General features: G+C 44.0%; 1 protein-coding gene across 1 annotated transcript in view; it reads left to right on the top strand.

The window, feature by feature from the left end:
- ITPR2 (inositol 1,4,5-trisphosphate receptor type 2) overlaps positions 1-12,507 on the top strand; it is a 347,129-nt gene that overhangs the window by 292,569 nt on the left and 42,053 nt on the right. The window contains exons 48-50 of the mRNA XM_033163298.1: positions 2,785-2,910; positions 7,656-7,831; positions 10,990-11,154. Of these exons, the coding sequence (XP_033019189.1) occupies positions 2,785-2,910; positions 7,656-7,831; positions 10,990-11,154 (467 nt within the window). The remainder of the gene's footprint in view (positions 1-2,784; positions 2,911-7,655; positions 7,832-10,989; positions 11,155-12,507) is intronic.

Here is a 12,507-nt window from a genome sequence, read left to right as displayed (position 1 = left end):
GCAGGGTATATCAGAACAGGCAAAGGGATGCCCATGTGTACATGCCTCAACCCTTAAGTCTAACCAATAACCCTCAATGCTCAAGTTTTTCTCATGATGAGAGCTCTGTCCCAATGTCCAGCAGTGTTTAGAGAATATTCAGTTGATGATTTTAAATATAATAAGCTCCTAAGGCCTTCTAGTTCTCTAGTTTTGATTCTGAAGACTATTGTTATTTAGCAGGTATGCTGCAAAAAATGGCCTTGGTGCTCAAGTGTTGTTTCTTTATGCCAAACATTAACTTGGTTGTATATGCAGAAGCCTGAGCTGCAGGCAGATGCATTGCTGTTTTACATATTTAAAAACTAAAGCACAAAATAACACATGAGTTAGGAAGAGGAGGGACTGCTGTCTTTGCTGCTACCTTTTGTTTTCGGAAGGACACACTGCTGTCCAGTTGCAGGTATGCTGAAATCCTACATTTCACCATTGATTTCCATGAGCATATTTCTTTCCCCGGAGGAAGAGAGGTGTACAGTGGTACCTCTGGTTACGAACATAATTCGTTCCGGATGTCCATTCTTAACCTGAAACCATTCTTAACCTGAGGCGTGCTTTCGCTAATGGGGCCTCCCGCTGCCACCAGCACGTGATTTCTGTTCTCATCCTGAGGTAAACTTCTTAACCTGAGGTACTACTTCCGGGTTAGCGGAGTCTGTAACCCAAAGTGTTTGTAACCCAAGGTACCACTGTATTCTGAAAGAACCAGAAGGTGAGCACTGTATAGAAATTAAATCTGTGCCTGCCACATCCTATTGATTCTTCCTGCCTGTGCATAGGGAATGCTAGAGTTTCTTGTACAGGTTCTCTTCAGTTTCAACACTGTGTCTGATTTGCTTTAGCAAATCTCATTAGATTTTACAGGGTATGGATATGTAGTTGCCGTGAAATAAATTTGCATACATATCAGTAGTGGCTGGTGTGGTAGGAGAGAGCCCTGGAGCAGGAAGCAGCAGCAGAGCCCATCCAACATGACTCCCAGGGCGTCTGACCAACCTTGACCTTGTCCTCTCCCACCTTATCTAGGTGAAGCTGCAGCATTGTCAGAGTCAAGGGGGGCTCCAGCCCACCGCACGACCGCTACTGATGAATATCCTAAAGCGTGATCTAGTATTGATTTATTTATGTACATACTGCTTAATTACCAAAGTAGCATTGAAGCAGGTTACAAGTATAAATCTACAATTTCGCCTCAGTTGTTTCCCTCATGGTAATGGGCTTGAAGCCTAGGCTAGGCCCTCCTGGATACCTTTCCCCCTTGCTTGGTCTCTGAGTGACTTGGCCTCCATGGTTCATACTCATCCCCTCTCTTCCATAATGTGTAGTTTTACTGACATGTGATGTCACAGGTAAATAAAACAACAAATCTAGGTGGGAAGCCAGCACCACACAGCAGCCACCTCTGCTGCCTCTAGTCCAGGGCCTATTTTCATTGTGAGAACAGCCTAAATTTGTTTCATTTCTTTCTTTCTTTTTAAATTAATTTTTATTGAGCAAATTTAACCAAAACATATTATCAATCAATATACCCAATTACATTCCCCCCCTTTCCCCCCCCCCATCCCTCCCAAGACTTCCCTCAGCTCCCCTCTCTGGTTTGTTTATACATATTATTCTCTACATGTGAAATTGTACATATCATTGCCTTATCTATCATATGTTCTACTAATAAATTTGTGGATCATAGAATCCTAGAGTTGGAAGAGATCCAGTCCAACCCCCTGCCAAGCAGGAGACACCATCAAAGCATTCCTGACAGATGGCTGTCAAGCCTCCGCTTCAAGACCTCCAAAGAAGGAGACTCCACCACACTCCTTGGCAGCAAATTCCACTGTCCAACAGAGTCCAAATCCTTTTGTTGTTGTTTTTAAATAGTTTGTAAAAAGTTCCCATTCTTCCTCAAAGTCAAGGTTGTCCTTCTCACGTAATTTATATGTTAACTTTGCCAACTCCACATAGTTCATCAGTCTTTCCTGCCATTGTTCTTTTGCTGGGTTTTCCTCATTCTTCCATCTTTGTGCTAACAAGACTCTTGCCGCTGTTGTAGCATACATGAATAAGTTCTTTGTTTTCCTTGGCAGGTCTTTTCCTAGAATCCCTAACAGAAATGCTTCTGGTTTTTTTATGAATGTCATTTTAAACATTTTTTTTCAGTTCATTATCATCTCCCCCCTTTTTTTTACTTCTCTGCATTCCCACCACATATGATACAACGTACCTTCCTTTTCTTTACATTTCCAACATGTGTTTGACCCAGTTTTATACATTTTTGTCATCTTTACTGGAGTAATATACCATCTGTACATAATTTTCATATAATTTTCCTTCAAAAGAGAACAGTTTGTAAATGTCAAATCTACCTTCCACAATTTTTCCCAATCCTCAAATTGTATGTTATGTCCTATATCTTGCGCCCATTTGATCATAACTGATTTAACCTCTTCATCTTTCGTTTCCCATTCTAGCAAAATACTATATGCTTTTTTCAGTAGCTTCGTGTCTTCTTCTATAACCTCCTTTTGAAATCTAGAGATTGTATAGCTAAACCCTTTTTTGTTGTCTTCCTTGTAAATCTCATATAATCTTAAATTTGTTTCATTTCAAACCCCCTGGTGCCCACAGATCTTTTAGTTGTTTACTGCTTCATTGCAGGAGATTTTACATCACATCACTCCTAGAAACTGTTATTTTTTGATGATCATAATTCTGCTCCTCCTTTTCAGAATGTTGCCCTTCCTTCCCCAGATAACCCAGCTCTATTCTGGTTCTCCCGGCACATTTCCCTCTGGGGAAGTATATCTTTCAATCTGGCCGTTTTCATCAACCTAGCAGTTGCTCTTTTCTACCCATTTGGAGACGATGGTGATGAAGGTAAGCAATTTCATTTCTAAATTTTCAAAACCCAGCATTAACTTGGAGCAGTGTTACCTAATTTCTTATTTATTTATTTTTTCAAATTTTGCCTATTCCCATCCCTCTTCTTCAGCTAAAGAGATGGCAAAAAACCTCAATGTATATGTGTCAGGAGGCAAAAAATCTAGGATAAGCAACAAAACTCTCTACAGACATGGGATGGGAATGCCAAACTTAATGTTAAACTATGCTGCTTTTCAAATCAAATCCTTGATCCCATTGCTCAGCAGAAGAACACAGGACCCTTGGGTCCAACTTGACATGGTCCTTTTGACACCATTCTTACCTTTGTCCTTGAAGGAAGTAAGGAAAACAGGCAATCCATTTACTAGATCAGTACTGATGATGTGGAGAACATGGAGCAAAACAGTGGCCCTTCACCAGTAGTCTCATTCCTGGATCATCCAGCTTTTAGATACACAAATAAATATCAACTGTTCAAGGATTGGGAGTACATAGGCATTTACACAATCCATCACCTGCTTTCTGGAGGGAAAGCAATTTCCCAAGAGGAACTGCAAGGTAAATTAAAAGGCACTCATACTGCCTGGTTTCAAGTAGCTAAGGCTCATCCTTTTGCACTTCCTTTGGAGTGCAGGACAGAGTGCCTACAGACACTTCCTTTGTTTGAATCCTTATTCAGCAGGCCTGCATATGCCCTGAAAGGTGCCGCTTCCCAAATATACAGCAATCTATTAGACCAGGAAGTGCAGGTGGGGGTGCTAGAAGCCTTCAAATTGTATGGGAATCAGATTTAGGCCACCCAATTGAAAGGCAATGGGTATCTGGACCACTCCCCGTTCAAAACCCATCTCTGCTTGCTAACAAGAAGCCTCCCTCAAGGTCATCCTCTGACGGCACTGGATGCCAGTCAGGCTGGCAATAAGTAATCCCTCCCTTTCCCCTTCATATTGGAAGGGCTGTGGAAAGCTTGGTTCATTTATTCATGTTTGGTGGGAATGCCCTTATGTTAAAAAGAGAGTAATTTCCATTATATCTGCAATTACCGGCCAACCTCTTTCCCCAAATCCTGCCTTAGCCCTACTATCTTTGGACATAGACTTAGGCTCCACCCTGTGCCACAGTGAACTAGTAGGCTTCTTACTGGCCGCAGCACGATTAGCAATAGCTCAGCAATGGAAGAACCAGGCTGAAATACCCCTGAACACTGGGGGGAAATAATATCTGGGATACAGCAATGTCTGAGAGTCTCACTGGACACAGGAGGGCAATTGAAGGCATAACGAATAAAGAAATGTGGACCCCTTTCTTTAACTATGTTAATGACCAAAATCAAGACCTTATACAGTACCAGCTGCTCAATATTCTCAGTGGGGAGAGGTTACATGAAGTAATATGTTTGAATGCTGGATACTTAAGTCTAGGTCTAGAGACAATGGATAAAACACACACGATTAGCTATACTGCTGGGTAAGTGTTTAATGGTTATTGTATTTGTTTAAAAACCAATAAAAATAGTTTTTAAAAATGTCTACAACTGTTTAAAATTGAGAGATCTTAATTTGTGATGTTTGGGGCAGCAGATAGGGCAAGGGGAGAACTAGTGGTAATAATTGTTAAGTGAGAAGTTTGGGTGTCACGTGCTTGATTTTAAGTTTCTTTTTCATTTCATTCAGAAAGTCCTGCACCAACATGCTCATTAAGATGCTCACATCCCCCGAGGCATATGATTTGCTCCTGTCATATGTTCTGATTGCCTTCTTCAACTCAGTCCAGCTGAATAACTCCCACCATGTGCTCTATTCCAGTATTCTTGGAATTAATAGGTTAAGCTCAGCACCTAAAATGTGTGGGCATGTCTTGAGAGTCAGCGGGGGGCAAAGGGAAATACCTCTTCTGGTTCAGGACTAGTTTTCTTTGGGGGGGGGGGAGAACATGTCTCACGTTTTAATCACTGCTAACCATACCCATGTCCATTGTTCACATACTTTTAATTATACTGAGTAGGGATGGAAAGGTTAGATGGAGTACAAAACAGGGAGTTGCATCATCACTGAAGTGACAGCTTTATTTATTAAGAGTTAAGATTAGCCAGACAACCATGCAGATGAATGTTAATGCCTGCATGAATAGAGGATTGCACCTGCCCCTCCAAAAAAAAGAAAAATAAATTAAAAACATGCATGTAAGAGCCAGTTTAGATATACATGCCAAGTGGTAATAATGCTTTTTTCTTCAACTGGAAGATTTGGGGGGGGGGGGGTTGCCTATTTGAATGCTCTCTGCATATAAATAATATCTCTCTCTCTCTCTCTCTCTCTCTCTCTCTCTCTCACACACACACACACACAGCCTTTTCTCTCTGATGTACTGTATTTCTATGTGCAGGGATTTATTTTACTTAGAGAGGAGCATTAAGACACACAGTCCTCTCTGTCACCACCCCCCCCCCAACTTTCTGTTTTGTGTTTATTCATCTTCAAGTGTTTGGGATACTTGTGAGGATAGGACCACAAGGGACAAAAACTACTTCATTCGACTGCTTTATTGATGATTCAGGAGCTGTGCTCCCTGCTCAGCACCACATGGGCTGAAAGGATAGGTCAGACTCCAGGTCACTCCACTTTAATCCTTGGCTGAGCCAGCCTGCCAATAAGAGTGTTTGTAATCTTCAAGTGTGGTGCAGGAATTATTAATGAGGAACACGTGTTTCTCCTTGAAAGTGGATTCACTCCATGGTGGTTCACATGAACTTATCAGGTGAAAGTCACTTCTGGTCATGTTACTAACTGGACTCATTATGAACTCATGACCAAGAGGTAGAAGGGTTTAGCAAAGTTTTAACATAGCATGTTTAAAAGCAGCTTTAGCTAGTCTGCAGCTTGTGGCGATAGGGTCTTCCTTCTTACTGCAAACTATGACAACACATAAACATACCCACTTCTACTTTTATTATGAACTGAAGCATGCATTAGTCCATGCTATATCCACTTCTACTATTCTCTTGACCTTAGCCCAAGTTTGCAGTTTTTGTTTATTTATTACAGCACAGCACAAGGCACATCAGGGATGGTGTTGTAGAGCAGTGTTTCCTAGAGCAGGGGTCCCAGGATGTACCAAGGGGGCCACAGGTGAAAATTGCATAAATGGCCACAGCACAAGGCTAGGGGGCCACAGAGGGAAGTGCAGAAGAATTTTTTCTACTTCTTTTTTTAAAATCCTGATTGACTGGCTATCCACTTGGCCAATCAATCCTGATTTCTTTCCGGCAGGAGAGGGTGATTGCCGAGGCTCCCCTTTTGACCAGTAGAGCCTGCGATCCAGAACCCCCAGGTCAGGTAGGGTAGGGCTGGGTGACCCAGAGCTGCTTGCTGCTGCCACCAGTGCTAGGTCTGGTGGCAACCTGGGCCTGACTCTGCAAGGCGTGGGGTGCAATCCATGCAAGCACATAGTGGATCAGGGCCTTCAGATGTTTCCAAGGAGCACAGGGCCCATCGGCAGCAGCAGCCCAACTCTTCAAGGTGCCGGGTGAAGTCCACCCCAGTGTCTAGCTGAGTGGGGTCGTCTGGTGCTGCTGACTTGCATCTACCGTAGCAAATAATTAAGTGTCTACTCAGAAGAAAGCCGCACTGAATTCAGTGGGCCTTATGGGAGTAAGGTTAAGGGTGTGTGGGGCTATAGTGTAAAGGCAGCCAGGACTCCTCCAGATGACAAGATCTTTTTTGCACCAGGTCAATGAGGACCACTAGCTTTTTTTAAAAAAAAAACAACAACAACAAAACAACCACCCCATATATACAGAACTCCCTGTGCACATTTTGACACTTTATCTGTAGCTTTTCCCCTCTGTGTCAAATAACTTGGGTCACATAAGTGTTATTTACTTTTTATAGTACATGGAAGATGGATCTCCCTCATGAGGTTCTGGACTCTCCTGCTTTGGAGGTTTTTAAGCAGAGGTTGGATGACCATCCGACAAGAGTGCTTTAGCTGAGTTTCCTACATTACAGGGGGTTGCACTAGGAAGATGATTCTATGTTTTTTTGCTTCAACAATATTTCATTATGTTCCTATCATTTTATGTAATTGTATTTTGTATAAATTGAAATATATATAAATAAAACATGTTCTATTTACAAACAAAACATTTAAATAGCTACCTTTCTACCAGTAGGATGGGGTGGCATGGCTGTAGCCAGAATTATTTTGAGGGGGGCAGAACCTAAGATTTGTATTGATTTTTACATATTGGGGGGGACAGCTGCCCTCACCCCCCCGGCTACGCCCAACGAAATAAGGTTGGAAGGGGGCCATGGTTGGGAAAGGGTTGGGAAACACTGGTGTAGAGAGCCTAGTCACTTCCTCAACAGCTCCTGGATTCTGACTGTGTTCCAGAAACAACCACACTCACTTACCTACAGGATAGGTACCCACCTGTAGTTGGGAATGGCCCAGCCTGTTTAGTGCTTTTGCCACAGCTTGATCTGCTGAAATCATTTCACTGCAGGAAAAAATGTTTGCAGATCAAGACACTGCTAAAAGCGCAAGAAAGGGGCTCCCAGCCTTGTTGCCACCTTGCTCATTTTATCTTCTACATTGTTATGACTAAAAAAAGTATAAATATGTAAATGCAATTGTTCCTATACATACTGAGGTGGACAGGACACTGGTATTGTATCAGTAATACAGTTTTTACGGTATAAAGTTATAATGACTTTTTCTTTCTTTCTTTTTCTTTCTAGGCACACTTTCTCCATTATTTTCAGTTCTTCTCTGGATAGCTGTAGGCATATGTACATTGCTGCTTTTCTTCTTCCCTAAACCTGTTGGTATTCGCCCATTTCTGGTGTCTGTGATGCTCAGGTCCATATACACTATTGGCCTTGGGCCTACATTGATCCTTCTTGGTGCTGCTAACGTAAGTACTTAAAAACCTATTTAAATGGACGATAACAAAAACAACAACAAAAACAACAACATTTTTTTATTTATACCCCGCCCATCTGGCTGGGTTTCTTAGCCATTCTGGACGACTCCCCACAGAATATTAAAAATATGATAAAGCATCAAACATTAAAAACTTCCCTAAACAGGGTTGTCTTCAAATGTCTTCTAAAAGTCAGATAGTTGTTTATTTCCTTGACATCTGATGGGAGGGCATTCCACAGGGTGGGCACAGCTACTGAGAAGGCCCTCTGCCTGGTTCCCTGTAACATGGCTTCTCACAGTGAGGGAACTGCCAGAAAGTCCTCGGAGCTGGAACTCAGTGTCTGGGCTGAACAATGGGGGTGGAGACACTCCTTCAGGTATACTGTGCCGAGCCCATTTAGAGCTTTAAAGGTCAGCACCAACACTTTGAATTGTGCTCGGAAACGTACTGGGAGCCAATGTAGCTCTTTCAGTTATATGGTCTTGGTGGCCACTCCCAGTCTAGCTGCCACATTTTGCATTAGTTGAAGTTTCCGGGTCACCTTCAAAGGTAGTAGTCCAAGCAGGAGATAACTAGATCATGCACCACTCTGGCAAGACAGTCTGCGGGCAGATAGGGTCTCAGCCTGCGTACCAGATGAAGCTGGTAAACAGCTGCCCTGGACACAGAATTAACCCCATTCAGGACCAGGGAGTCCTCACACCTGCCTGCCTCCTGTCCCCCCAAAACAGTACTTCTGTCTTGTCAGGATTCAACCTCAATCTGTTAGCTGCCATCTATCCTCCAACTGCCTCCAAACACTCACACAGGACCTTCACCTCCTTCACTGGTTCTGATTTGAAAGAGAGGTAGAGCTGGGTATCATCTGCATACTGAGGAACACCCATCCCAAACCCCCTGATGATCTCTCCCAGTGGCATAATATAGATATTAAAAAGCATGGGGGAGAGGATACAACCCTGAGGCACGCCACAAGTGAGAGCCCAGGGGTCCAAACACTCACCCCCAACACCACTATCTGGACACGCCCCAGGAGGAAGTAGTGGAACCACTGTATAACAGTGCCCCCAGCTCCCAACCCCTCTAGACGGTCCATGATGAGGCCTGAATCCTGATTGAAAGGCATCCAAATGTTCCGCATCCTTCAAGCGTGCCTAGAGTTGTTCAGAAACCACCTGCTCAATCACCTTGCCCAAGAATGGAAGATTTGAGACTGGGCAATAGTTGGCCATATTGGCTGGGTCCAAAGATGTTTTTTTAAGAAGCGGTTTAATAACTGCCTCTTTCAGTGGGGCTGGGAAGGCTCCCTCACAGAGGGAAGCATTCACCACCCCGCAGAGCCCATTGTCCAGCCCTTTCTGGCTCACTTTTATGAGCCAGGATGGGCAAGGATCAAGGAGACACGTAGACAGTTTCACTCGTCCAAGCAGCCTGTCCACATCCTCGGAGGTAACAAATTGAAATTGATCCCATGCAACTTGACTAGACAGGACTCTAGCACTCTCCTGCCCCAGCCCTGCTCCTACTGTGGAGTCTACCTCTTTCCGAATCTGAGGGACTTTATCTGCAAAAACTTTGCAAAATCAGTGCAGGAGATCTTGGGATCTTTACCAGACCCCAGTGGCAAAGGTGGTTCTGCTAAATTGCGAACTACCTGAAAGAGTCTCCTGCTGCTGTTTTCTGCAGATGCAATAGAGGTGATAAAGAAGGTCCTCTTTGCCGTCGCTATCATCACTTGATAGGTTTGACGTTGAGCTCTAACTTGTGTCTGGTCAGATTCAGAATGAATTTTCCAATAATAATCACTTTATCTATAAAGTTGGCTGTTTGTCTCTTTTTCCATTCATCTTGTGCCATTAAAAAACTAAGGTAGTAGGGTGTACAAATAATCTGTTCAATTTCAAGCCTCAACTCAAATTAAAGAAAAGGGAAGGGCAAACACATATGGGCTGCAACCACATTCCTAGTCCTACTTTGTCCAAGCACTTCAGTCCTTTGCTTTTCCATGATGAAAATTCAGACTCTACACTTGCATCCATTTCAGTATGGAGTTTAAAACCCTGAAATTAAACTGTGAAATGCCTCTCTTTCCATTGGCTCATTTGAGATTTGTAGAACCACCAAACTGGGCATGGGGATCCTTAGCTGAAACAGAAACAGCTCTAACTTCCAGTGTAGTAGCTTCCATGATGCAATGCTTTTCCTGGTCAAAAGCTGCTTGACTGGTGGGGTGGAGCCACATCGCTAATGTCCCAGTGGCTGTATCACTGCTACTTACCGGGAAGCAAAGGAGCCAGGGGGGTCAGCGCAGTGCGGACACACTTGTGGAGTCAATCCAGTGCTTCTGCTGGTGTGCCCTCACCATGTCAACTTCACCACTTCACCTCTCTCTTTCCTGGTAAACAGCAGCAACATACCTACCAGGAAGCTAGCATTACAGCTTCACCCCACCAGGTCAAGGTTTTTTTTGTGGGAAGTTGGAGATAATATGTGGTGTTGGGGGGGGAATGTGAACAGTTGATAATGTGGAGTTGGAAAAACTTGGGAGGATGGATCGTCATGCTAAGCGTACGTGATTATTAAGCACATAAATGCAGGGACAGCATGTACACTAATTATAGAAAAGTAGAATGCATTCAGTTGCCATACTTAAACCAAAGCTCAATTTGGCCAGAACCTCCAGTTCTTTATCTCCATCTCCAAGCAGTAATGCTTTGTCACCTCCTTGTAAATACCCTTAAAATAGTCCTCTTTTTGTACCTGTTAGTTAATAAACTAAGGCAGATTAATAAATGAATCATCAGTAGATAAAAGCTATTGACTCTTATAGCCTTTAAAAAAACAAAAAACAAATTAGTGTGGGGTGTCTGATAGGGAATTTGTGCAGTTGGAAAATCCGCACAATAAAACCTCTGCGCTATGCATGCTCCACCAGTGTGCGCAGTGGTAACCCCCATGTAAAACAAAGATTGACTATATATAAAGAGGGGGGGTGGTATGGTAATAATAGGGTTAATATGGTATTCTGAATGTCTTGGATAAAACACAGTGACTGCCTAGTAATGTCTTTTCCATATTTCTTCTGTACTTTGCTTTCAAAATTATTTTTGCTGGTGTGATATTCCATGTTGTCATCACTCCTACAGCTTTGTAACAAGATTGTATTTTTGGTGAGCTTTGTTGGGAATCGAGGCACATTTACTCGTGGATACAGAGCAGTCATCATGGATATGGCCTTCCTCTACCACGTTGCCTATGTCCTTGTCTGCATGCTGGGACTCTGTGTGCATGAATTCTTTTACAGCTTCCTGGTGAGTATATCTCTGGAGTGCAGCTATTTCGCCAAAATGAAAAATACAACTCATTTGATTATGAGCACTTTCTGAACATTGTGAGAAAGTGTATAGTTATATATGTATATGTTCAGGGCCGTCTCATCATAGGAGCTGGGTGGCGTGGTGCACCAGGGCGCCAGGCCCCCCAGGGGCGCCCCCGCGAGCCCGCCGGCATACCGGGCGCCCCCTCCCCAACCCGTGGGCGAGTTACAAGCCGGCTGCCCTCCGGAGCCCCAGCTGGAGCGCTGGGAAAGGCGCGCAAAGCCCCGCACCGCTCCAGCGCCACGCCCCTCATCCCCCGCTCGCCCACCTCCCTCCCGCGCTGGCCGCCCCTCGGGGGATGAGGGGTGTGGCGCTGGAGCGGTGCGGGGCTTTGCGCGCCCTTCCCAGTGCTCCAGCTGGGGCTCTGGAGGGCGGCCGGCTTGCAGCGCCACACCCCTCACCCCCCGCTCGCCCACCCCCCCACCCGAGGGGCAGCCAGCGCGGGAGGGGGGTGGGCGGAGAGGCGGCCCACCGGGGGCGCCGAGGGATCGTCACACCAGGGCGCCCGATCCCCTTAAGACGGCCCTGTATATGTTAGACCAGTGGTTCCCAATTGGTGGTCCATTCACATAACAAAAACTACCATAGAGATACCAACATTTTCAAAATGGCTTGGTTTTGAGAAACGGGGTTTGCAGTACAACTACAATAGACCACTAGGAGCAATTTTTCATGTTAGATCTCAATTCTCACATCATGCAGCTCAGCAGGGAATGACAGGCACTCCTGATGTTCTGACACTATTTGTTTGTCCACATGTGTTAGTCATTAGTCACACCCATAGTGCATTTTTAGATATATAATTCAATCATCTTAGGATGATTGACACCGTGAAGGATGTGTCTCTTATTGGTTTGTGTGGGTAAAAATATGTACATATTTTAATACCATTGATTAATAGCAAAAGTAGTGATGCAAGTTTAAAGAACATCATTCTTTAAACTGACATTCCCTCTTCCTTCTTTAAACAAGAACTCAAAACCATGTTCTACTTATTTGTATTCTTCACCTCTGTTTGAAGAATGTACTTTTTTGTAGAATACAACACATGCATTGGAGGCATCTCTGCAGATGCTTGGAAACGAAGTCATAGTATTAGATCATATCACTCTTATCATTAAGGAAGGTGAGGCTGCCATCTCAGCCTCAGATCTAGAGCATTGTTCATGGTGACAAAGGAGATGGACAGATCTGGTGCATGAGCATCAGTTCCATGCTCATGAAACAGGAAGCCTTTAGCTGCATGGTAACAGATTTGCCTACTGGGCAAGTCCCATTGAAATGAAA

This window comes from Lacerta agilis, chromosome 10 (assembly GCF_009819535.1).
Source record: "Lacerta agilis isolate rLacAgi1 chromosome 10, rLacAgi1.pri, whole genome shotgun sequence".
NCBI lineage: Eukaryota > Metazoa > Chordata > Lepidosauria > Squamata > Lacertidae > Lacerta > Lacerta agilis.
This window is presented reverse-complemented; position numbering and strand designations above follow the sequence as displayed.